The sequence below is a fragment of the Syngnathus floridae genome, chromosome 19, assembly GCF_059516105.1.
Source record: "Syngnathus floridae isolate MCC-2025c chromosome 19, RoL_Sflo_1.0, whole genome shotgun sequence".
NCBI classification, from domain to species: domain Eukaryota; kingdom Metazoa; phylum Chordata; class Actinopteri; order Syngnathiformes; family Syngnathidae; genus Syngnathus; species Syngnathus floridae.
In genome coordinates this window covers 1091213-1113131 of record NC_142431.1, presented here as the reverse complement: position 1 = coordinate 1113131, position 21919 = coordinate 1091213, and the positions used below count along the sequence as shown (strand labels likewise).

The following is a 21919-nucleotide window of genomic DNA, read 5'->3' as shown; positions in this document are numbered from 1 at the left end:
GCTGTTTTCGTTTTGTCCTTTCACGATATCAACGTTTTAAGATCTGATCTTACTCATCTTAAATTTGAGGAGGTCAAACCTAAAGGTGGAAGACTCTTTATCGGATTGCTGTTTGAAGGTTTAAGTGTGTCTTTTAGAATTACAATCGCAGTTCAATGTGATGTAACAAAAAGCTGGGGAAGTTTTGTAAGACATTTTGTAACTTCCCGCTGAATGAGGAAAGTACATTCTGATTGGTCTCTCTGTAACATCACGACCAAACCCATCACACAAGCTGCCCTCCCATTGGTCCGCAGCGATCCGGGCGCCAAGGGTTTAACAAAAAGCCCAGCAACCCGCCAATATTCAGTCAGTCGCCCGGTCGCTACGCGTCTACGTGACTTCTGTCTGAGTTGGGCTCCATTTAAGTTGTCCTTTGTTCTCTGCGCGAAAATGCAGTCTGCTCGCTCGCCCCTTTCCGCCTTCAAGGAGAACACGCTGACCGCTGACGTCAACAAGATGTCGCTGGACAAAGAAAATACGGTGAGCAAGCGGCAAGCGACCAATTCACTAAAGCTTTTGAGTAGTGAATGCTAAAGTCTCCTTTTGTCTGACAGCCTCCAAGCTTGAACACGGCGCGCATCTTAGCATCCAAAACCGCGCGCAAAATCTTCGTCGAGACGCCGGTAAGTGACGTCATGGGTTAGCCAACATAGCTAAACACGAGTTGTTTCAGATTATTATTCACCGACATATTTAGGAAAATTAGACCCGGGTGTGCCTTATCGTATTTTGACTTGCTCAAATTGGTAAACGCTGTTGACTTTGTTGGGCGCCAAAACCGGTTGAGGTCGCTTGCGAGCTGTAGCTGCGTCAAGCTAAAATGGTAGCTCACATGCTTCATCTAATTCAAGTGACGATCGGGCATATTTAGCAGTACCCGTTTTAAATTTCATTTGTGTTCCAGCTCAAAGGCGTGAAGAAGAACAATGGTGACCAAGTGGAGCCTCTGCTGAAGGACAACCCCCGCCGCTTTGTCATTTTCCCCATCCAGTACCATGACATCTGGCGCATGTACAAGAAGGCTGAGGCGTCTTTTTGGACCGCCGAGGAGGTCCGCACCCAACCATGCTCTCACCTGCCGGTATGAGTCTTATGTTGTGTGCTAACGTGTGCGTGCACCTAGGTGGATCTGTCCAAGGACATGCAGGACTGGGAACTTCTGAAGGAAGATGAAAAGTTTTTCATCTCTCACGTGTTGGCCTTCTTTGCGGCAAGCGACGGCATCGTCAATGAGAACCTGGTAAGACGCCGGGCGATTTTTCCAAGAGCAAGTGTAGATGAGCGTGACGTGCTGTGCGTCCACCAGGTGGAGCGTTTCATGCAGGAAGTTCAGGTGACGGAGGCGCGCTGCTTCTACGGCTTCCAAATTGCCATGGAGAACATCCACTCGGAGATGTACAGCCTCCTCATTGACACCTACATTAAAGACCCCAAAGACAGGTCCGTTGATTGTAACAATGACATCGCAGTAGCAGTTGCTCTAACATGGTGTTTGAACCCTTTAGGGAATACCTGTTCAACGCCATCGAAACCATGCCGTGCGTCAAGAAGAAGGCCGACTGGGCACTCAACTGGATCGGCAACAAGAACGCCAACTACGGTAAAGAGCGGGCGCCCGCCACCTTGTCTGCTGACCACTGATTGATTGGTTTGCATCCATTCTGATTTTAGGAGCGCGCGTGGTTGCTTTCGCTGCCGTGGAAGGCATCTTCTTCTCCGGCTCCTTCGCCGCCATTTTCTGGCTAAAGAAGCGCGGCCTGATGCCCGGACTCACCTTCTCCAACGAGCTCATCAGCAGAGATGAGGTCAGTCCGTTGTTATCCATCTTTTTGCCTTGAATGTGCTTTTAACAAGCTAATGCGCTTTCAGGGACTCCACTGCGACTTTGCCTGTCTGATGTTCAAGCACCTTGTCAACAAGCCGTCCGTGGAAATGGTGACGTCCATCATTAAAAACGCAGTGGAGATCGAGCAGGTGAGCGCCGACCGCCCGTACGTCCGTCAGTCCATCTCGGGCCATCTGACGTTCCTCTTGGCGTTTCAGGAATTCCTGACGCAGGCTTTACCCGTCAAGCTGATTGGGATGAACTGCGACCTAATGAAGCGCTACATCGAATTTGTGGCCGACCGCCTTATGATGGAGCTCGGCTTTTCCAAGGTAAGCCGTCGGGCAAGGGGGTCACTTGGGGATCGAGGGTGGCCGTCATGATGAGAAGCGCAGGGGTACGGACCTCAGCCGATAATGGGGGCTGAGCGTCGCCGCCCATGTTACGTCGCGGGGCGTGTGGCCCGGCGGCGGACGGTCGGCGATGCGATATAGACGCTCGACTGAACGGTCGCCGGACCCGATCAAACACTTCCGTTGCTCTGTCCGTTTGTCTCATGTCCGTTTGTGGCTTTGTGCAGCTGTTCTGCGTGGAGAACCCGTTTGACTTCATGGAGAACATCTCCTTGGAAGGCAAGACCAACTTCTTTGAGAAGCGCGTCGGCGAGTACCAGAGGATGGGCGTCATGGCGGACAACACTGACAACACCTTCACGCTGGAGGCTGACTTTTGACAGTTGCCTGTGGTCGCCATGGAAACCTCACACAGTTGTTTCCATCAGCAGCTGTTCAGAGCGCACAGGACTTGTCTGTACATTTGATGCAAATTTGTTTTTATGAATTATTTTGTTTATTTTAATGATTAGTAAATGTGTTTTTAAAGCCCTATTTGTAAGGGTGTGTTAACATTAAACCATTTTTTTGTGACAATACTATGGGGATTTATGAAGGGCTGACCGAGCCTACAAGATTTTGGGGTTGGTTGGTGTAATTACACTAAAACTGGGTATTTTTACATTGTCATGTTTTTATATTTAAATAAGAATAACTATTAAAAACAGATTTTGTTTTTGAGGAGACTTGATCAATTTTTACTTTTTTTTGTTTTTATTCATGAAAAATAACCATTTCAGAAGAAACGGCTATGAAGTTGTAAACACGATAAAACGAACGACCATAAAAATATTTTGCCCACTTTAGTTAAGTACAGCATACTAGTGGGTCGTTGACCTATACTTCCCAAAACAAAAGTTTTCAATGACATTTGGGTCGCTGTAAACACAAGTCACGTGACAGTTGAGTCTCGAGTTCGAATCACGTGAGCAGTGACGTAAACGGAAATACGAAGTTCGTCCGTTGCGACTTGTAAGAAAGGAAAATGTCGCTTAGTGAAAGCAGACAAACGTTTGTCAAGCCGGTGAGTTTTGGCTTGTTTCGTGCTTTGACTTTATTATTTTTTAACTTAAACGGCGTCCACAATCTTGCTAATTAATTCGTTTTTGTCACTTTTCTTACTTTGACGTTGCGACACACCCAAATGTTTAAACCGTTTTACAGCCACGCACACAAAAAAAACTTTACAGTTTAGATTTCCTTTCGAATTTTATAAGCGATAGTTTTTGCTGCGCTGACGTCATCATCCATCCACCCACCCGACAGGCGATCCCGTTCTCATGGACCATTCGAGGTGGACTCCTCCGAGGCGAGATGATCCTCATCCAGGGATCGCTGCCTTCTGACGCAGACAGGTTGGTGCCCTCTTCCTGACCCGCTTCCCGAACTGCCTCACATAGGGCTGCAAAAGATCTCCCCGATTTTGTTTACCTTACTCAACGGTGTGGTCATAACATCTTGGCAGGTTCCAGGTGGACCTGACGTGCGGCAGCAGCATACAGCCGCGCGCCGACGTCATCTTCCATTTGAACCCGCGCGTCAACAAAGGTCAGGTGGTGTGTAACACGCTGGAGCGGGGTCACTGGGGCAGCGAGGAGATCCTTCAGCGCATGCCCTTTGCCAGGGGCGCCCGCTTTGAGCTGCTGTTGCTGGCCCTCGACGACTGCTTCAAGGTGACCGAGCGAGCCGCTTGTCGTCCCATCAGTTGGCTGTAAAGTGGATCGCTGTGACTTTTAGGTGGCGGTCAACGGTGCTCACCTGTTGGACTACAAACATCGACTGTCGCCGGAGCGGGTCAACACCCTGGCCGTCTCGGGAAAGGTCCACGTTGACGTGGCTGCCGTTCTACCGCAATCTGTGAGCGCCCGGCCGGCTCTTTGACCCCGAGAGGAAGTCACGTGACGCCACCGGCCGTGTTTCGTTTTGCAGAAGACGTCCGCTGGCACCTCGCTGACCGACGGGGACGCCAAGCGCTCAGAAGTGTCCGATGACATCGCAAGTGTGCACATGCTCGTCATGTCAGCTGATCCGGTTTGTTATTTGTTCAACAATAATATAATGCTAATATCAACTATGAATTATTTTGATTCTGAAATGTGATTGCGTGCAGCACGGCGGGTTCCAAGGTGAGTTGGCTGGCGGTCTCCGTGTGGGCAGCAGCATCGCCATCCGAGGACACGCCAATCAAGGGGCAGAGAGGTACTCGGCCGGACCCCCCCCCCCTCCATGAAGGCCGTGACCATGACAATGTCTTTGCTTTCCAGGTTTGCCGTCAACCTGTTCGTGGGCGATGGAGACGACAGGGCGCTGCACCTCAACCCTCGCTTCAAAAAGAAGATGATTGTGCTCAACTCCTTCCTGTCCGGTTACTGGGGCAAAGAGGAGCACCAGACGGATGTTTTCCCCTTTGGACCGGGACTCTACTTTGAGGTCACAAAATCACGACACGACTGTATCAACGACCACTCACCATGTTGTTGACACCCACCGTCTTCGTTTTTTTCAGATCATCATCCGGTGCGACGTGGACTCGTTCCGCGTGGCCGTCAACGGCGTCCACCAGCTGGACTACAAATACCGAGTTCAGTGCCTGACCAGCATAACGCGACTGCAAGTGACAGGCGACCTGTCGCTGATGGACGCCCGGCTGATGTGATGTCATCACGTCGAGGTGGGCAAAGCACCACTTCCTGTCTGGATGTCCGCTGGCTAACTGCACTTGCTATTTGCACTTTAACCAAAACCAAAAAATTTTTTTTAATAACAAATAATCACTCGCCATTGCTACCCTCCGCACAATACTTTAAATGATGTAAAATGAGTCCAACATTAAAACGATGCTTTGATGACATTGTCTAGTGTGGCCATCATGCAATCCATCGAGAAGACCGACAAATAATGCTGAGCTAGGAATTTATTTTATTTTATTTCATTCAACAATTAAGTGAAACTACAGGCCCAGTTGTGCTGTTTAAAGCTGTGCTGTCGTTATAAAATGAATATGAAATGAATTGATTACAAAAGCAATTAAGGAAATATGAAATTTGCATAACGCTTGTGTTGGTAAAGGGTTCATAGGTTCTTAAAAGACGTCGCATCTTTAGGACTTGACCTTTTCAGAGGTAAACCACGTCAAAAGATCCTTTTAAGACAAAGTGATTGAGGCCCAGAGCAGGTCAGAAGACATTCGCAATTACATTCAATGACTTCATACAGCTGCGCATGTGCATGCGTGTGCGTGCGTGCGTGTGTGCACCGAGGCGCGTCGTGGAGATAATGGAAAGCTAAGAGCATGATTATGGTCCTCCACGCTGCGCTGCCTCGTTGGTGCCCCGCTGGGCCGCCGGGAAAAGATGGAGCGGAGTCGGCATGCAGGCTCGCCGGATCAGGATGGCTTTGGTTACTAACTCTTGAAAGAATACCTTCTTCTCTTCTCAGTCACATAAAGGCGAGAAGGTCAGACGTATTCCTGCCGGCTGTAACTGTCCTTCACATCCCGCTCGGAGGCGCCAACACCGACCGGAGATTTTTCCCTGCCGACCCTTTGCGGACGCCACCTCTCCGCCCGAGTCGGCGCGATGTCCGTGGGGGTCGGGTAGTCCTGCGAGGCCGACCCCGGACAGGACAAGCAAAAGATGACGCCTGCCGCCAAGAGGAAGCCGGCGGAGACGAAGGTGACGCAGAGCGCCCCACCAGGCTGGTATTTGCTACCGTCGGCTTGCTGGGCGCTCATGAAGGCGGCCACAACCTCGGAAGTGAACCAGGATGCGGGCCCCAGGCACAAGGCGGCGGCCAGGACGAAGCAGCCCCCCGCCGTCACGGCCGTGCGCCCCTTGGCTCGTTGGCCGCCTCCCCAACGGGTGCAGCGGAGCCCAAGAGAGGCCAAGCACAGACCGAAGGCGGCCAGCACGCACGACAGGACCATGGCGGCCCGGGTGGTCTGCAGGTAGGGGGGCACCGCCAGCGGCGGGGACTTGTTGGTGGTGCAGCTGAAGACGCCAGCCCCGTACCAGACGCAGTCCATCCACAGCCCCCGTGTGTGCCACATGGGGGCCACCATGCTGGACCACACCCTGATGCTCACCTGCCAGTTGGGAAGCAGCGTGGCCACCGTGGCGCCCAGCGTGCCCAGCAGCGCCAGGACGAACGCCAGGATCTGCGCGGCGGCCGAAAGCATCGCGACCAGTCCTGAAAGGAAGCGCGACGACTCAAGTAAGAGAAGGTAAGAGCGTCGAAAAGATCAGAAGGTCTAAGAACAAATCAAAGTGTAAGAAAATCTAGAGTGTTGGACAAGAGTTTTGTCATTTTTGAATTTTGTAAGAACGAGCACAAGAGAACAAAATGCCGTCTACAGTGAGGCTTTTTTTATTGTCCCGTGTTTGCTCCATCCCCGTGACCCCATCATGAGCATTTAGATGCGCAGTGTCCCTCGGGAGGACCCCCCCCTCTCAAATGTGAAATCTGCCTCCGTCTCACCTGGACGCCACTGCGACGCTCTCCCAGTGCCGATTCCCCGTCTTCCGTCGCCCTGGCAACCACACACGCTTACATCCTGGACGGCAAGAGCGGCTTCGTGGAAGCACTAACTGTCTCACCTGAAGGTCACCGATGACCGGACAACTTCCGGATCCCCTTCACGGGACGCTGGCTCTTTGTCCTGCTCCGGTCCTGGTCCAGGATTTTGCCCCTTGCCAAGGAGCATTGAAAGGGATTTTGGTGGCAGATCTGCTTTGGCGCGTGGCTTCGGCTGATAAAGGTGGCGTCTTTTGTCCAATCAAAGTCAGGCGACCCTCTGCAAAACGCTGATAAGATCCCAGTCGTCTCCCCCACCTCCCATTATCACTGGCGGGACCCCGCGGTAGCCAAAAGCATCCCGCCCCTAGCGCGTTATTTCCGTGTTATTACGGTGTTAACATCAAAATAAGCCGGCGCCCCCCCATCACTTGCCCAAAACTGCCCGAGCGCATCGGCAGCGCCAAACGACAGACCGCCTTTAGGTTTGATGAGGCGACGGGCTCGCCGCAGTGATGTCACGCGGGCAAGACGCCGCCCCTCTGGAGGCGGAGCTGTTCCAACGCTGGTCGGCGTCGGAGCGCGAAACGGCGCCGAGGTTCGAAGGCTTCAGAATCCCACCGATGTTCTCATGTCACGGGTCGTTAGTGTCCAAATCAGGAGTTCCATTAGGAAGCCTTCAGCTTTTCGTGTTCGCGTTTTAACTCGATTCGGAAGACTTCCAACGTTAAAGTCCAGCAAGATGCTGGCTTGAAATATCTGCTGTAGATCAATTCAAAAAGGGCTTTTATGTACATATATCTTTAAACCCATAGAAATTCTCAAATACGTGGGATATACTCCCAATGAGCGCTTTACACAAAAAATGGAGTTGCTCATATGACATTTGAGCAGAAAAACAAGGTCATTCCATTTCATCATTATGTCTTAACAACCTCCATTAGGCCCCAATTGCCCTTTCACCTCATCATCAAGGCTGTAATTGTTTAACCATCTGGCACACATGATAACAGGCCCCGCCCCCCTCCCTCCCTCCCTCCCTCCATCCCGCATCCGTGTCGGTCATGTCAATTTTGTCCTCAGCATCCTTTCGCCACGTAAAGGGTTTTGCACTTTTAGTTTAGTTAAGACACGGTCTATTTATATTAGAAAATAATAATAAAAAAGCTAACAAATCTATTCATCCCGACATGTACAATAAAGGAAATTTATTGTTTCAAGTTTTTATTGACCCTTTTAGTGTAAAAAAAAAATGTGTTGGAAATTACATGATCATTGCTCTTCTGTGTTGGACTCATCACGTTTTGGATCTTTTCGCAGGCGGTTGAGGCTCCGACTTCGGTTCTTTTTCGGCTTCGTCGTCGCTTTCGTCGTCTTCGCAGGCTTCTTCGTCATCTGCAGCAGAGCGACAATTGAGCAACGTGCATGAATATTATTATCTGCAGGTTAATCGTTCAATCCGGCCAAACATTCCCTAAATGCACAATCATTTTGGGGCCTTATTGTTATTTTGTGAGCAGTTTGCGTTCTGGGTGCTTACCAGCCGCGCAGCCTGCAGCGAGTTTTTCCTTGTCTACGAGCTCGCTGAGAATCCGTGAGACGTTCTCGCTCATTTTGTGAAGCCCTGTGATTAAAGACGGGAGCGTGTTCTCGACTGGGACCTTTATTTGTTCCACTTTATGAGCTCGACCATCTCTAATTTTCAACTCTGCTGTAATTGCGGTAGCTGCCATCTTGGCTACGTCATCACGCATAGTATTACGTACAGTATTCGTAAAGTTCACAGCATAAATTTTCACTCCCCGTTTCATATTTATAACTCGTTCTGAATTCAATATTCATTAATTACCCGCACGATTATCATCTGTACACAAACATTTATATTTCGCCAAATTAAATTGCGGAAGTAAACCGGATGTTGTCACCGGAACTCGGCATATCATAGACATCAAATATACACAAAGCATGCCCGAGCGACTCTCAGACAGCATGTTTGATACTCATTTAGAATTTCAATTTTGTATTCAACACCACATTCATAATATCACCATACAGGCCTGCAGCACATGTATGTAAACATTTTTGCCTCTACGGGTTTACGAAGCAACATTAGGACATCCAACATGGCGTAAACCGTGAAACCTTAATCTAGCTACGTGATGTCTATGGCAGCTTTGGACAGTAGTGATGTGCATTCCAGTTCTTTTAAGTGAACCGAATCTGTAGAATCAGTTCACTCAAAAGATTCTTTCAAACTGTTCTAAAACACCGGCTCGTATGCTTGATACATATTAGATGAGGTAAAAAAAAATCCCCTAATTTACTTCATATGGTGTACCGGCACCAGCTTCAATGCGCATTACCGACACCTACTGGTTGAAGTCATATGAACTGAAAAAAGAACTTTAGGAAGTGATTCATTCACTCTCGTTCACTGATAAGAAATTCGTTCCTTTGAACGAATCGTTCACTCACGAGCCAACACTATTGGACAGCACATTTCCTCCGTGTGCGAATCTCGCAGGACAAATGAGCGATTGTTTTGTCTCACTGATTCTCTGTTACTTCTAACACCAGACTTCCATCGGTAAGATCATTTTTATATTCTCTTATGGCCGTTTTGGTTCATGCAGCTTGATCGTTCACTGGGAAGCTAACTAACTAGCGGCGCGTACACTATCGAGTGCATGTTGCTTCACTACGACTAGGGTGCTTTATTTCGATCCATATAATATTCAAAGGTTTAGTCATTCCGATCATTCTGGTATTGCAATTTGCAGAGCGTAAACATGCATGTGATCAAGATGACAGAACAACAAAATGTTGGACAGAGTAGTAACGAGTTGAGATGACATTTGCTCAGGAGTGGTGTGGATAGAAGCTGCGACCTCGCTGGAGCATCTTCTAGATTTGTCACATCTTTTCTTCTCAAATTCTCCACTCGAAAACAAGGTGGCCGAAATGTCAGAGGAGCAGACCGTTTCTCTGGTGGACGTCCTGCAGGAAGATGAAGAGCTGGAAGAAGAAGCGTCCGCCGTGTTGGCTGGAAGTGACTCGGACCACTGCTCGTATCCTCAGGTAATGTGTAGCAAACGTCACGTTGGCACGATCCAACAAGGATGCAGTCTTGTCCTGAGATATGGATGCAATTGATCCCTTCTCTGTTCTCGTTACTTGAAAAGCTTGGCGTGTGTGTGTGTGTGTGCAGGGCTATGTGAAGCGTCAGGCCCTGTACGCTTGCAGCACATGCACCCCGAAAGGAGGACAAGCAGCTGGCGTGTGTTTGGCGTGTTCCTACAAGTGTCACGAAGGTCACAATCTGTTTGAGCTCTACACCAAAAGGTGAGCAAACCTTAAAGCCACTCGCTTGGCGGATGACTGAGGACCATGTCCATGTTCTGTTCAGGAATTTCCGCTGTGACTGCGGAAATGGCAAGTTTGTGGACGCGCCATGTAAACTCTTTCACGTGAGTCACGAAACGCTTTTTGTCCTCCCCTCTCACGCTCGTCCTCAAATACGCTGATCGTGTGTTTGTTACGTGAGCTAGGACAAGGACGACGTCAACAGCTTGAATAAATACAGTCACAACTTCTTCGGAGAGTACTGCACTTGCCGCCGGCCGTATCCGGACCCAGAAGACCAGGTGACACTCAGGACAGCCTACACGGAAAAAAAAAAAACCTTGCTTACTTTCTGGTCGGTTCTCTTGTCAGGTTGAGGACGAAATGATCCAGTGTGTGTTGTGTGAGGACTGGCTGCACGGCCGGGTAAGATCTTGTGGACCTGACAGCCCGCTACACACGTGTACTAACTGTTGTGCGTGTTCAGCACCTGGGCTGCGAAGTTCCAGATTGCGTGGAGCTGCAGGAGATGATCTGCGAGTCGTGTATGAATGCAAACGAGTTCTTGTGGAGCTACGCCACTCAGCTGGCAGGTGCGTGGCTGAAATTTGCTGCCATCGCCCGCTTTCTTTGAGGATTCCAAGATTGCGCCCAGCTAACCCGCCTCTGATCCAGTTCCAGGTCAGGCGCTTGAGTCGGAGGTGGCGAAGGAGAAGGGCGCCGACGCCGTTGCGGACGAGGCCGGCGAGCCCAGCAGTAAGCGATCACGTCCGGAGGACGGGGTGGAGCCAACTTGCAAACTGAAGGAGCTGGAGGCCGCCGGCGTCAAGCGGGCCCGCTCCGGAGCTGTCTTTTGGCCTTCAGGGTGGCGATCCAAGCTGTGCCGGTGCCACGCCTGTCAGGTGCGAGCAGGGCCGCTTCCTGTTGCCGAGGGTACGCGCTCACACGTCCGGCCGTGTGTTCAGGTGAGGCTGACGGAGGCGGGGCTCTCCTTCCTGACGGACGAGTCGGACACGGTCCTGGCCTACGAGAATAAAGGCAAGCGCGAGGAAGGCAGAGCGCCGGCTCACGACCCGCTCATGTCGGCGCTGGACAACCTCAACCGCGTGCAGCAGCTGGAGATCATCCACGGTAAAGCCCGCAAAGTGCCGCCGCCGGCCAACCGGTGCGCTGACGCCGTCGTGTCGTGCTTCCTGGCAGGGTACAACGATATGAAAAGCGAGCTGAAGGACTTCCTGCAAAGATTTGCCTCCGAAGGGAAGGTGAGCACCTTCGTTTCACTTGGGAATTGCGTTTGGATAAAAGTAATACTTGACGCAGATTTTCCGTGTCCTAGGTGGTCACTTCCGAGGACATCCGTCAGTTCTTTGAGCGGCAGCAAAGTCGCAAAAGAAGACAAGCGGACGGCCGCTTCCACTGCGCATGACCCCTTTGACCTTTTGCCCGCACTTGCTCTTTTTAACCACATCAACACATTTTCTCTTCTTCCTTTTCACTGCCAAATAAAAGCCGTCCACGCTTTTTGGATTTTGCTGCGTTTTTGCCTTCAAAAGGTGCCAGCAAACGGGAAGTGACGTCTGTGTTGACAGCTAAGAAACATACTAAAGGAGTTAAGTTTGAAAAAATATACTGAAATTGAATGAATTTCAAACACAAAAGCAAAATCCCAAATGATCTTAACCCTGTTGTGCGTTTGTGTACGTGTGCAGTTGACAGGGGCATGTGTTCCTTCAAATGTGTTTCCATCACGTCTGGTCTTTTCTTCTGTGAACAAAATGTAATCAGCTGTTCTGTTGACTCGGACCCCCCCCCCCCCCCCCCCCCCCATCCCTCCCTTCCGCCGTTCCCCCCAATGATGTATACAAGCAGCAAGTGAAGACGAACTGATTCGAGGGCGAGCGGCACTGGCGTGAGCATGGCGCTGAGGAAGACGGCGGCCGCGAGTTTCCTGTGCGCTCCCAAGAAGGTTTTGGCGAAGGTCAGCGTGGCCCAGGTCTTCAGCAAACCCCCCAAGCAGCGCATCGGGGCCGGGGTAAGGAATTTCCCAAGCGTCACTCTGCTGATGTGTCACTCAATGATCTGCATTGTTACATAATGATAGAATCATTTGTGTGTAATTGTTTGATAAAGACTGTGTTGGTTACCGTGGTGACAAATCAGGCAAAAATGCAGCAGAGCACCAAATGGCCAAGTGGACGCTTGTGTTCATTTTTTATTTTTCCACCAGCAAACCTTTTTGGTCATGTCGGTGTTCACGGTGGCCATGTTGGCGCCGGCAGCCTGGATCCTCCATCATCTGCCCGAGTATCGCCGCAAGTCCCTCTACAAGAACGCCAGATGAGCGCCCAGTGCCTGCCTGCCTGCCTGCCTGCCTCCTACAATGTTTGTATATTTTGGTGGGATGGCCCAAAATTAACATGAGGATAAAAAAAGATCAGATTCCCCGAGCAGGAAGTTTGTGTTTAAAGAACATTGTGTTTATTGTGATGACATCACTTCCTATGACTGAGATCTCCCCTAGATCTCCTTACTTATAATCAAATAAAATAAAATAAAATGAAAATTTTATTGAGGAACACACTCTACAATATCCTAATTTATACAAATATACAGCAATGAAACTAAGTAACGCCGCTTTTTTTTTTTTTTACACTGCTAATCTTGCAATGTGCACCTTAGCCACACGAGGGCAGTATAGGACAGACGGACTTGCTTCTCAGTACAGCAGAAAATATAAAGAATATTGTCTTGTCTGTATGTCTACGTGCGTTGCTGCACTCTTGGTGGTCAAGTAGTCGTTGCTCGAAGGACAGACAACACTTGATGCTATTTATGTTAGCATTAAGCAAGCTGCCGTCACGTGACAGCTATGACAATCTGGCAAACGATAACACGCCTCCACCGCGTCCATCCTCCACGTGGAATCTTGTCGTCACGCGCAGACACGCTTTTGGCTCTCTCAAGAGAAAATCTGTGCACCGACTCACAAGTCCACATAAGCTTCCTGGTGCTGCAAAAAGCGGATCAAACTTCCAGGGAGGTCCAACTTCTTTAAGCGCCGCCGTCCCACCAGCTGCACGATCCGGATGCGACAAAGCTGCAGAAGTGGCCGCGGTAACGCTGCGCACAAAACCACAAAAGGTAATTTCAACTTGCCTTAATTGCGACTTTCCCATTTTGAAATGCACGCACGCGCAAAGCGGTCGTGGGCCGGGCCAGGTAACTTTTTGGGTGGCTCACCGGCTTTGTCTTTGATGACGCTCCAATCGTCGTAGCTGTCCAAGTGCTCCATGAGTCGTGAGCAGAGCGTCACGTGACCCACGTAGTCGAGCAGCACGTCGATGATCGGCCCCGCCCACCGACTGATGCTGGGCGCCGAGATCATTTCGCAGAACTGGCAGGAAGCGCAAATATACTTACTGGACCGCTGGACTCTAATGATAATACGAATAAAATGTCGACTAGGACGAAAAGTGCTAAAAAGTTGTCAATAGCTCGCTGCCTGGATCACCTGAACACCTGCTGTCACGCCGCCGGTCGGCCGCTGTCTTTCGTGGTCTTCCAGGTGACCCGGGTGCGACCTGCCGGTTTGGAGCGGCGGGTGCGGCCCGTTGCCGTAGACGCAGTGGAAGCAGGAGAGGGCGTCGCCGCCGTTGTCCAGCAGGTACTTGAACATGGGGAGGTACTTCATGGCGAACATGAAGATGGCGGGGAAGGTGGTGGGGTGGGTGGCGATGCGGGCGTTGATGTCCGCGCCGTGTTCCACCAGCAGCGTGACGCTCTCGATGCAACTTTGCCTGGCCGCCACCAGCAGCGGCCCGAACACGTCCAGGTTGGGGTCGGCGCCGGCATTCAGCAGCATGCGGACGTTGTCCACGTTGTAGTTGGCCACGGCAAAGTAGAGCGTTGTGCTGCGCCGGTCCTCGTACAGCCTGGAGCGCTCTTCGCACAGCTGGGCGTTGATGTCGAAACCGGCCTGGATCAGGGTCTCCAGGACTTCGTCGCGGTTGTGCTCGGCGGCCACGTGGAGCGGGCTGATGCCGGTGCGCCGGACTCTCGCCTTGCTTGTGGCTGGGATCAACATGGAGACGATGCTGGGAAAGAAAACAGGAAGGCGTGTCCCAACCATAGGCCGTGCGTGGGGGGCCGTGGGGGGGTTAGGCCTACTTGTCGCTCCCTTTGCGGGCGGCGATGTGAAGCGGCAGCAGTCCGGCTTTTCCCGCTATGTTGGCGTCGGCTTTCTGCGAAAGCAGGAACTCCACGACGTCGGCGTGCCCGTTCTTAGCGGCTTCGTGAAGAGCCGTCGCTCCGTCGGCGGCTTGGGTATTAATGTCTGCCCCTGAGGTCAAAGAGGGTCAAGCTGATGTCGCCACAAGTGGCTCTGACTTACCGTGCTTGACCAGGAGGCGAAGGGAAGCCATTTGTCCGCTCTGAGCAGCCATCAAGAACGGCGTCATCCCGTAATTATCGACTGGGCAGTGTTTGCCTCCGGCCTTCAGGAGCATCTGGCAGATCTCCACGTTGTTGTGGCAGGTGGCCTCGTGCAGTGCCGTCCAGCCCTGGTAGCACTTTGCGTTGATGGCGGCGCCGTGATTGAGCAACAGGGCCACCATCGCCGGGTTGTCCCTCTCGCAGGCTACGGGGTGAAGATGACAATCAACGATGGGCACGCGGCCGGACGGCGCTTTGCGTACCTTTGTACAGCGGAGTCTCGTGATCCCGGTTGGCCGCGTCGGGGTCGGCGTTGTTCTCCAGCAGAAGTTGAGCGCATGGCAGATGCTCCCTGTCCACCGCCACCAGCAGCGCCGTCTCTCCACGCTGGGTGCGCTTGTTGACCATCCCTGGTTGGGCTGAGGTGGTCGCCGCCCACAAATACAGAGTTGTTAGCTGGCTAGCATTTTAGCATGTCTCCTTCTAAGTTGATTTTTTATGTTTTTACTCAAAAATGAAGGCACATACTTCAGTCTACTTGTTAAATGTGGCGTTTGCGGTTACCCGACAGGAGGACCCTGAGACACGCCTCCTGGTTGGAAGACGCCGCCTGATGGATGGCGAGCCAGTCGGGCTTACTAGGCAGCATCAAGTTGGTTCCGGAAGATGCTATCAGATCTTTCAGGCGCCTTGCGTCACCGGCGCGGATCGCTTGAAACAGAGGCTCCTCCTCCCTGAACGACACAGATGAAGCGTGACCTCTGACCCCATCTGACCTGATTAGTGCTTAAGTGGTTAGGATGCGGGAGCAGAAAGAGACTGGAAGTTACGTGTGGCACTAAGCGCTTAGTGTGCAGGGTTATGGGTCGGATATGGGGTTAGGGTACAGGAGCAAACGTACTCCTGAAGTTCTGGCGCCACGTGGAGCAAAGTGCCGTCCCATTGGCGAAAAGCCAACATCCTCTTCCCGGCGCCGGTGGTGAAATGGCTGACGGTGCCCTCAAAGGTTTTTCTGCAAGCCACACACCAGACGGGAGCCAATCAGAGCACGGAGGTCTCGGTGCCAGACTATTGGACCAAAACCGGGCGGGCGGGCGAGAGCCATTCAGCCGCACGTAAGCCGTCATGCGCTCTACGTGGTCAGATTCCTGCAAATTTGCTTGAGAAAGAAAAGGCGGGGCTAAGCTGGCGCCTTGAGATATGAGCATATTTTGTTGGCCAACTCAAAACACTCTTTTTGCAATGGATGAAAGAAAAAGATGAATTTTGTTTGAATTCATCATTCTGGGTTATGCGATCATTAGTCCAGGAAGCGAATACGTACATGTCAGGCATCTTTTGGCAGGGCGGGTTTGGCGAGCTGTAGTGGGCGGGGCCTTGCTGCTCGGTTACAAGCGGTTGAACTTTGTTGACCTTTGGCTCGGGCTGGCCCGCAAGCTTGTCTTCCAGGCTGCGCTGGATGGCGAGCTGCAGCAGCTCTTCGTCGTTCAGCTCGCCGAACGCGGAATAATCGTCCAGTTCCGCCGCCATGACGCCGCTGAGACAAGGCGAGACGTGGGAACACGTTTTGACCTTCTCAAGTCACGCGTGAGAGACAAGAGCAACGTAGGGTTGTTGGAAGCAGCTGTCATGTTTGACCATGTGACAAGCGTAAACAAAATGAAGGGAAGAAAAGTTCTCACCCAACTTTGCCGTTTCCCAGTCGTGTGTCGTCTGCAAGCGGCGTCTTTCTTTTTTTAGCGGCCGCCTCTCGTCTTTCACCACGTGACCCGTATGGCCACTTGAAGCACATTTTGGTGCCCTACATTTAGCATGACAACAGCAAGCAAATGTCGGTTCAGGATCTGGGGTCAGGCTTTCTAATAATTAATCATTTAAAATAATGAAATTATTGCAAGGCTTTTTATAATGACCATAAAAAGTAAGGCATTATTTTAAAAATATTATTTAAATTATTCATTTTAAATGATTTTTTAGTTAAAAATTATTTATTTAAAAAACTAGAAATTGTACAATTTCTGCAGAAATTGCATGTGAATGCTTAAATCAGTGGTTCTTAACCTTTTTGGGGGCGGGGCAATGACATACCAGCTCTGCCGAACCCCTGAAGCCGACTCACCGAACCCCTCGGGTTCGATCGGACCCAGGTGAAGAACCACTGATCTAGACGCCAACATATTTTCGAAAGCTACTGCATGTTGTGTTTCCTTCCTTTTTTTATATGGAGCCTTATCCCTTCGGTGACTAGAGAAAATCATCAACAAGTCAAATGTGACGTAATATTATTTTGTAAAGATAATTTAATGCGTGCTTTGAGTTATTTGACGGTTTCCAGGTGAATTAGGTAGTGGGTAACAGCGGATGGGCCATTCGTTTCAGAAGTTGTGGTCAAAAGACATTATGTGGGGTGGGTGCAGTACAACATGTGTCCCGCAGAGGGCGCTAATGCTCTATAGTTGAGTATTCTGTGACTGTTTCGGTCCTTTCATAGTTTGTGATATTCGATGTTAAATAAAGTGCTAAAAATAGGAGAGTGTATCATTAAAGCTGTCAAGGAAATTGTTTAACAAAAAGAACATTTGGCCCATAAACGGGCAGTTTTTTGGAAGTTTAAAATCAGGGGATGTTTGAGAATATTTGTAATTTTTCACATATCCTGAGTGTTGTTAGTCACTTAAATGTTGAACAGAGGCTGTGATGTATTGAAGTCAAATTCCTTGTTTGGCACGCTCAAACATGGCGAATAAAAATTCTTTAATCTTGAATCTTAATGTACTCACTTGGAACTAAGTGATGGATAGGGGTAGGACATGATAAGCTTAGGCTTCTTCCTACTCCTTTTCGAACAGTGATATATATTGTTTGTTTTTTATTGTTTTTTATTGTTTAAATCATGTTCGAAATATAGATTCATTCATTCAATATGCAGGAGCATCATTACGACACGAGCTCCTCAATATCAATAAAGGTGGCTTGTCAGCGAGCCCGCCCACAAGTCCAGCTGTCGATCAAACGTTGATTGGGAAAAAGCGTTTGACCTCCATGTTGTTTTGTATGTTTTCCACGCAAAAGCTGATGTCCAAACTACAAGTTGAGGCTCCACGTCGGCTGCTGGTCGTCTATCTGAACATCTAGATGCCAACATATTTTCGAAAGGTACTGCATGTTGTGATTCCTTCTTTTTTTATATGGAGTATTATCCCTTCGGTGACTAGAGAAGATCATCAACAAGTCAAATGAGACGTAATATTATTTTGTAAAGCTAATTTAATGCGTGCTGTGAATTATTTGACGGTTTCCAGGTGAATTAGGTAGTGGGTAACAGCAGATGGGCCATTAGTTTCCGAAGTTGTGGTCAAAAGACATTATGTAGGGTGGATGCAGTACAACATGTTTCCCGCAGAGGGCGCTAATGCTCTATGGTTGAGTATTCTGTTACTGTTTCGGTCCTTTCATAGTTTGTGATATTCGAGTGTAATAGGAGAGTGTATCATTAAAGCTGCCAAGGAAATAGTTTAACAAAAAGAACATTTGGCACATAAAACGAGTCTTTTTATTTTGAGGACTGTGAAACCTTGGTTGAGGTGCTCATTGCATGTCACTTCTAATGCCTGCCACCAGGGGGAAGGTGAGCACATGCAGACGTCTGACATTGCTCACTGGGCCAAAAACTAAGTGCCACTGTGCTACTGCACAACTTAAACATCAAACACCTCTAGATGTGTTTTTAATGACATTGATGCAAACCAGGTTAGTCAGAAATATATATTTGATTTGTACTCAACTAACTTGGTTTGCATCAATGTCATTGAAAAACACATCCAAAAGTGTGTGATGATGTTATGCAGTAGCTGGCACTTAGTTTTTGTCTCGGTGAGAGATGTCAGCTGTTTCAATGAGCTCACCTTCCCCCTAGTGGCACTCGTGTCATCAGAAGTAAGCGACATCTCACCTGAGCTCATCAAACTCTTAAGCTGCTTCCATGCAAGGCCTGTCAATGCCAATGTTTGAGTGCAACTATATTAGTCTCACACAAACATTGACTGCTCAAATGTTGTCAAACTGCTTTTCTGTCATATAAATCAATCAACTGGAATGCAAGTCTTTGTGTTTTTATGAGCAAATTTGCTTCACTCATTGGAAAATGTTTATGCTTGGTGGTTGCTCCAGTGAAACTTAGGTGTTCAAAGGCAGACTTCAGTCTTGAGGTGAGCGTTGTCCTTCCGTCACTGCCATGGGCATGGGTTTTTTGACTGTTAGTCTCCATTTCACAGGACTCCTGTCACTTTGAGTCATGTGAGATGTAGAGTAACAGTCAAAAAGCCATGTCCATGGCAGTGACGGAAGGACAACGCTCACCTCAAGACTGAAAACTGCCTTCAAAAACCTAAGTGTCACTTTCCCCGCCTCCTGCTTCTGCCCAAATTCAGTCTGGCCAATCACAGCGCAGCACAAATTTGCATAACCACGCCCACTTTTCCAACAGCCAATCAGAATGCAGTATTTGCCAATCTGACCAATCAGATTGCTTCAAATTAATGAGACCACGCCCACTTTATATTCCACCAATCACATGACCCCTCATTTGCATAACCACGCCCACCTTTCGGCCAATCGCTGACCTTCATTCTCATTGCCCCACCCACTTTCTGAGCCCTCAGCCAATCATAAAGCAGTATGGCAGCTTTGACCCGCCTCATTTAAAAAAAATCTGGGGTAAAAATTAGGAAAAAAAAAATCCCGGAAAAAAAAAAAAAAATCTGGAAAAAAAATCTGAAAAAAGTTTTAGGTTTTTTTGGTTTTTTTTTTAAATGAAGATAATTTTAAAGTTGAGAATGAAGAGTTAAGAGTTTAAGTGTTCTTTGTAATCAAACTTTATTTCTTTTGCAGAGTACACAATCACAAAACAGTTAGAAGACGAGTGGTGAAGTGGTCGGCCGGTGGGACGAGTGGTGAAGTGGTCGGCCGGTGGGACGAGTGGTGAAGTGGTCGGCCGGTGGGACGAGTGGTGAAGTGGTCGGCCGGTGGGACGAGTGGTGAAGTGGTCGGCCAGTGGGACGAGTGGTGAAGTGGTCGGCCAGTTGGACGAGGAGTCTGCGCCTGGAGGTAAGACAAAAAGAAACCTGTAAGCCTAAAGACAAGTCAACGTTTAGTGCAGGAAAAAGTTTAGCATGAAACTTACCAGTGGGAAAGATTTGTTCATGGCATCAAGTATTGAGAGCTGTATGACCAGAAGGCTGCTCGTTCCTTGCGACCTGTCAGAAAAAAAAAAAAAAAAATTGAACAAAGTTGTCATGGGGACTGTGCAGTAATGAGCATATTACCTTAAGTGCAAATATTGTCCACTTCTCAGGTTGACTTGGAGGCAAGGACGCAACAAAAACGTATGTGTTGCCAGCATGCTGCTGTGCTCTGATCCTTGGCCACAAGCAGGTACTTGATCGTGCACCACCCTGGACACAGAAAAAACAATCATTCCCATTTTGGAACATGGTGGCTGAAATGAAATGTACTTTCCTTCTCTTACCAGCAGAGGGCTCTCCAGTAAGTGCCCCTGCCAAAAAGATGGCGACTTGAAGCTTTTAGCAACAAGCATACCAGGAAAGGCTCACTTCACCTGCAACAGCCACAGGTGCTTCTACTCCACTGGCAGGTTTTTCCACTTTCTGGACCAGGATTTGCCACTTCTGCCTGGAAAGAAAAGGAACATTGACTCCATTTTGGGTTACCATTTTTATTTTTCACTGTAGACAGGAACCTTCTGCTGAAGACGTTTATTAGATGAGAAACATTAGGCCAAGCTGTTGAAATGTTGCAGATCCTCTCCTGGACTGACACCTGCACACAAAGGCGGAAACGGTCAAGCAAGTTGATTTGCAACACTGAAAATGGGAACAGCCTTGAAACCTTTAGCATGGTTTTGGAGAATTTCTTGGCCCAGCAGGTAGCAGGTTTTTGCAGCACTCTTACTGGAAGCTGCACTGCATTGAGACAAAGAAAAAGTAGGTTAGTGTTCTTACCATGCCACATTTGCAAAGTTTAGTCACCTGCCAGGACTGGAAGATCATGACTCCTTTTTTCCTGACTGCCTGGACCAGCACCACCTGAAACAACAAACTGGTCAAGCACTTTGATCTGTCAAATTTGTCATTGCAATCGTTTCAAACCTGGCGCTTTGACTTCAATCCACGCAGCGGACTGGTACCAGGTCCTTTGGCTCCACCTGGTGGACAAAACGGGAAGAGAATGCACAGGCTGAAATCAATTGGTCAAACAATTGTTCACGTGTGAGTGTACAGGTGTTTCACCAATGAAGAACGCAGGCAGGAACAGCTCTGCTGAACGTCTCTCCAACCGCAGTTCGTTGGCCTGAAAGACAAGGTAACGTTGTAACCCACAGAGTGTTACATTTTTGGCTTGTTTGATAGCAAGAGTGGACTTGCAAACGTCTCATGAAGTCGGGGCTCTCAGGACTGCAAGCCGGCCGGCCATTTTGAAACCTGCAGACAAAAAAACAAAAAAGTTAAGTACTTTCGTCAATTGTCCTTCAAATAAAAACGGGTTTTTTGCCTTTTTGCAGTCATTCTGGGTCTTCTGTCGCAGATGCAAACCTGTGGACAAAAATGGACAGTTAGATGCAGTTGATTAAATCCACATTATTCGAACAGAAAGTAAGTTACTTGAGGCTCGTTTGGAAGAGTCGCACCTGTAGACAGATATTAGACAATTTGATTAGATTCTGTCGTGAATTTCTGCAAACGTTTTCTTACCTTGGGCAGTAAAAGTGCGTTTGATGCAATTTAAGGTCGGAGATATTTTCAGCCAACGCTCGCTTTTTAGCTCGCATGGTAGCAAGGTGTAAGCACGTCCAAAGTGCAAGTTGACGCTGAAAGAGAGCAAAAGCAGTTAGTTTTAAAAGGTTAAAGAATAGTGAAGACTTACCTTTGAAACGCAGCATGTGTAAAAGCGAGCTGCGCAGCACGGCGAGACGCTGTCAGAAGTGAGCAAGAGAACGATTGTCGCGTTTGTGACGTCTTATATAGTCATTTTGTGATGACGTCATTAACAAGCAAAAGGGAAAAAAAAATAAAAGCCGTCTACGGAAGCAAGGGAAAATGGCAAGGTGTAACACTTAGGTAGGGCCGGGTCTCGAACCACGGTTCAATTGCACGGGAGGCAACGGGGTTAACCATTCAACCAGTATTTACATGGAAATGTCAGCTGGTTTATTCGTATTCATAGTATGAGTATCCAAACATTGCCGTAAAAAGTCTAAAGTGACACCTAAGTACAAAGAAGCGAGGTTGCATAATTGTGTCTGAGGTGGCCGAATGGATAAAGATTTTGTCTTGAGTTCAGGAGACTCGGGTTCGAA

General features: G+C 49.0%; 8 protein-coding genes and 1 long non-coding RNA gene across 13 annotated transcripts; 5 read left to right on the top strand and 4 right to left on the bottom strand.

Annotated features, from left to right (window-relative positions):
- Nucleotides 1-288: 288 nt before the first annotated feature.
- rrm2 (ribonucleotide reductase M2 polypeptide) lies at nucleotides 289-2943 on the top strand. Of its 2 annotated transcripts, XM_088362792.1 has the most exons (10): nucleotides 289-522; nucleotides 597-665; nucleotides 947-1093; nucleotides 1166-1282; nucleotides 1349-1482; nucleotides 1548-1642; nucleotides 1714-1847; nucleotides 1912-2016; nucleotides 2086-2199; nucleotides 2448-2943. In XM_088362792.1, exons 1-10 carry the CDS (start codon nucleotides 433-435, stop codon nucleotides 2598-2600), a joined length of 1158 nt encoding a protein of 385 aa, XP_088218918.1. In that variant the 5' UTR covers nucleotides 289-432; the 3' UTR covers nucleotides 2601-2943. The 2 variants fall into 2 exon arrangements, with proteins under 2 accessions (XP_088218918.1, XP_088218919.1); XM_088362793.1 differs by lacking the exons at nucleotides 289-522; nucleotides 597-665 and adding an exon at nucleotides 674-865.
- Nucleotides 2944-3155: 212 nt separating this feature from the next.
- On the top strand, nucleotides 3156-8425 carry LOC148381407 (galectin-8-like). Of its 3 annotated transcripts, XM_088362807.1 has the most exons (9): nucleotides 3156-3283; nucleotides 3526-3614; nucleotides 3725-3932; nucleotides 3997-4116; nucleotides 4189-4290; nucleotides 4370-4458; nucleotides 4524-4689; nucleotides 4766-4930; nucleotides 5698-8425. In XM_088362807.1, exons 1-8 carry the CDS (start codon nucleotides 3245-3247, stop codon nucleotides 4913-4915), a joined length of 963 nt encoding a protein of 320 aa, XP_088218933.1. In that variant the 5' UTR covers nucleotides 3156-3244; the 3' UTR covers nucleotides 4916-4930; nucleotides 5698-8425. The 3 variants fall into 3 exon arrangements, with proteins under 3 accessions (XP_088218933.1, XP_088218935.1, XP_088218932.1); XM_088362809.1 differs by lacking the exon at nucleotides 5698-8425 and having other exon boundaries at nucleotides 4192-4290; nucleotides 4766-5108; XM_088362806.1 differs by lacking the exon at nucleotides 5698-8425 and having other exon boundaries at nucleotides 4766-5108.
- Nucleotides 5178-6540, bottom strand: LOC148381408 (claudin-20-like). The gene has a single exon (XM_088362811.1). The coding sequence runs from the start codon at nucleotides 6434-6436 to the stop codon at nucleotides 5717-5719; it is 720 nt and encodes a 239-aa protein (XP_088218937.1). The 5' UTR covers nucleotides 6437-6540; the 3' UTR covers nucleotides 5178-5716.
- Nucleotides 7979-8537, bottom strand: LOC148381406 (uncharacterized). Its single transcript, XM_088362814.1, has 2 exons — nucleotides 8312-8537; nucleotides 7979-8166 (listed from the first exon to the last, which is right to left on the bottom strand). Exons 1-2 carry the CDS (start codon nucleotides 8523-8525, stop codon nucleotides 8069-8071), a joined length of 312 nt encoding a protein of 103 aa, XP_088218940.1. The 5' UTR covers nucleotides 8526-8537; the 3' UTR covers nucleotides 7979-8068.
- Nucleotides 8538-9204: 667 nt separating this feature from the next.
- Nucleotides 9205-11640, top strand: ubr7 (ubiquitin protein ligase E3 component n-recognin 7). Its single transcript, XM_088362800.1, has 11 exons — nucleotides 9205-9358; nucleotides 9724-9849; nucleotides 9980-10113; nucleotides 10178-10238; nucleotides 10320-10415; nucleotides 10486-10539; nucleotides 10601-10706; nucleotides 10789-11015; nucleotides 11079-11244; nucleotides 11314-11375; nucleotides 11450-11640. The coding sequence occupies exons 2-11, from the start codon at nucleotides 9733-9735 to the stop codon at nucleotides 11537-11539; spliced, it is 1113 nt and encodes a 370-aa protein (XP_088218926.1). The 5' UTR covers nucleotides 9205-9358; nucleotides 9724-9732; the 3' UTR covers nucleotides 11540-11640.
- Nucleotides 11641-11788: 148 nt separating this feature from the next.
- Nucleotides 11789-12693, top strand: LOC148381404 (cytochrome c oxidase subunit 8A, mitochondrial). The gene is made up of 2 exons (XM_088362815.1): nucleotides 11789-12145; nucleotides 12341-12693. The coding sequence occupies exons 1-2, from the start codon at nucleotides 12029-12031 to the stop codon at nucleotides 12452-12454; spliced, it is 231 nt and encodes a 76-aa protein (XP_088218941.1). The 5' UTR covers nucleotides 11789-12028; the 3' UTR covers nucleotides 12455-12693.
- On the bottom strand, nucleotides 12569-16297 carry asb2a.1 (ankyrin repeat and SOCS box containing 2a, tandem duplicate 1). The gene is made up of 10 exons (XM_088362786.1): nucleotides 16227-16297; nucleotides 15869-16081; nucleotides 15446-15556; nucleotides 15109-15278; nucleotides 14808-14963; nucleotides 14504-14749; nucleotides 14281-14452; nucleotides 13625-14207; nucleotides 13354-13507; nucleotides 12569-13233 (listed from the first exon to the last, which is right to left on the bottom strand). Exons 2-10 carry the CDS (start codon nucleotides 16072-16074, stop codon nucleotides 13097-13099), a joined length of 1935 nt encoding a protein of 644 aa, XP_088218912.1. The 5' UTR covers nucleotides 16075-16081; nucleotides 16227-16297; the 3' UTR covers nucleotides 12569-13096.
- Nucleotides 12875-19977, top strand: LOC148381402 (uncharacterized). 2 transcript variants are annotated; one of them, XR_015854524.1, is made up of 4 exons: nucleotides 12875-13254; nucleotides 17617-17700; nucleotides 19435-19650; nucleotides 19898-19977. It is a non-coding gene; the product is annotated as an uncharacterized LOC148381402 (long non-coding RNA). The 2 variants fall into 2 exon arrangements; XR_015854523.1 differs by lacking the exon at nucleotides 12875-13254 and having other exon boundaries at nucleotides 17549-17700.
- LOC148381401 (uncharacterized) lies at nucleotides 19401-21595 on the bottom strand. The gene is made up of 15 exons (XM_088362813.1): nucleotides 21487-21595; nucleotides 21315-21430; nucleotides 21225-21250; nucleotides 21115-21155; nucleotides 20988-21044; nucleotides 20842-20913; nucleotides 20712-20767; nucleotides 20592-20648; nucleotides 20452-20525; nucleotides 20303-20382; nucleotides 20162-20235; nucleotides 20072-20098; nucleotides 19869-19997; nucleotides 19727-19799; nucleotides 19401-19644 (listed from the first exon to the last, which is right to left on the bottom strand). Exons 4-13 carry the CDS (start codon nucleotides 21126-21128, stop codon nucleotides 19894-19896), a joined length of 615 nt encoding a protein of 204 aa, XP_088218939.1. The 5' UTR covers nucleotides 21129-21155; nucleotides 21225-21250; nucleotides 21315-21430; nucleotides 21487-21595; the 3' UTR covers nucleotides 19401-19644; nucleotides 19727-19799; nucleotides 19869-19893.
- Between the last annotated feature and the right edge of the window lie 324 nt (nucleotides 21596-21919).

What these genes read in the sequence shown, in the direction of transcription:
- LOC148381406 (XM_088362814.1), bottom strand. Translation starts at nt 8,525, where the DNA reads ATGCGTGATGACGTAGCCAAGATGGCAGCTACCGCAATTACAGCAGAG. An exon ending in CGCTGCAGGCTGCGCGGCTG is followed by an intron (nt 8,167 to 8,311) that starts GTAAGCACCCAG and finishes GCTCTGCTGCAG; the next exon opens with ATGACGAAGAAGCCTGCGAA.
- LOC148381401 (XM_088362813.1), bottom strand. An exon ending in ATAAACGTCTTCAGCAGAAG is followed by an intron (nt 20,236 to 20,302) that starts GTTCCTGTCTAC and finishes TTTTCTTTCCAG; the next exon opens with GCAGAAGTGGCAAATCCTGG. An exon ending in TACTGGAGAGCCCTCTGCTG is followed by an intron (nt 19,998 to 20,071) that starts GTAAGAGAAGGA and finishes TTCTGTGTCCAG; the next exon opens with GGTGGTGCACGATCAAGTAC.
- LOC148381408 (XM_088362811.1), bottom strand. Translation starts at nt 6,436, where the DNA reads ATGCTTTCGGCCGCCGCGCAGATCCTGGCGTTCGTCCTGGCGCTGCTG.
- LOC148381404 (XM_088362815.1), top strand. Translation starts at nt 12,029, where the DNA reads ATGGCGCTGAGGAAGACGGCGGCCGCGAGTTTCCTGTGCGCTCCCAAG. An exon ending in AGCAGCGCATCGGGGCCGGG is followed by an intron (nt 12,146 to 12,340) that starts GTAAGGAATTTC and finishes TTTTTCCACCAG; the next exon opens with CAAACCTTTTTGGTCATGTC.
- ubr7 (XM_088362800.1), top strand. Translation starts at nt 9,733, where the DNA reads ATGTCAGAGGAGCAGACCGTTTCTCTGGTGGACGTCCTGCAGGAAGAT. An exon ending in CTACGCCACTCAGCTGGCAG is followed by an intron (nt 10,707 to 10,788) that starts GTGCGTGGCTGA and finishes CCTCTGATCCAG; the next exon opens with TTCCAGGTCAGGCGCTTGAG. An exon ending in GCAGCTGGAGATCATCCACG is followed by an intron (nt 11,245 to 11,313) that starts GTAAAGCCCGCA and finishes GCTTCCTGGCAG; the next exon opens with GGTACAACGATATGAAAAGC.
- LOC148381407 (XM_088362807.1), top strand. Translation starts at nt 3,245, where the DNA reads ATGTCGCTTAGTGAAAGCAGACAAACGTTTGTCAAGCCG. An exon ending in GACAAACGTTTGTCAAGCCG is followed by an intron (nt 3,284 to 3,525) that starts GTGAGTTTTGGC and finishes CCCACCCGACAG; the next exon opens with GCGATCCCGTTCTCATGGAC. An exon ending in CCCTCGACGACTGCTTCAAG is followed by an intron (nt 3,933 to 3,996) that starts GTGACCGAGCGA and finishes TGTGACTTTTAG; the next exon opens with GTGGCGGTCAACGGTGCTCA.
- asb2a.1 (XM_088362786.1), bottom strand. Translation starts at nt 16,074, where the DNA reads ATGGCGGCGGAACTGGACGATTATTCCGCGTTCGGCGAGCTGAACGAC. An exon ending in TCGCCTCCTGGTCAAGCACG is followed by an intron (nt 14,453 to 14,503) that starts GTAAGTCAGAGC and finishes CTTTGACCTCAG; the next exon opens with GGGCAGACATTAATACCCAA. An exon ending in GCCCGCAAAGGGAGCGACAA is followed by an intron (nt 14,208 to 14,280) that starts GTAGGCCTAACC and finishes TTTCTTTCCCAG; the next exon opens with CATCGTCTCCATGTTGATCC.
- rrm2 (XM_088362792.1), top strand. Translation starts at nt 433, where the DNA reads ATGCAGTCTGCTCGCTCGCCCCTTTCCGCCTTCAAGGAGAACACGCTG. An exon ending in AAATCTTCGTCGAGACGCCG is followed by an intron (nt 666 to 946) that starts GTAAGTGACGTC and finishes TTTGTGTTCCAG; the next exon opens with CTCAAAGGCGTGAAGAAGAA. An exon ending in CTTTTTGGACCGCCGAGGAG is followed by an intron (nt 1,094 to 1,165) that starts GTCCGCACCCAA and finishes GCGTGCACCTAG; the next exon opens with GTGGATCTGTCCAAGGACAT.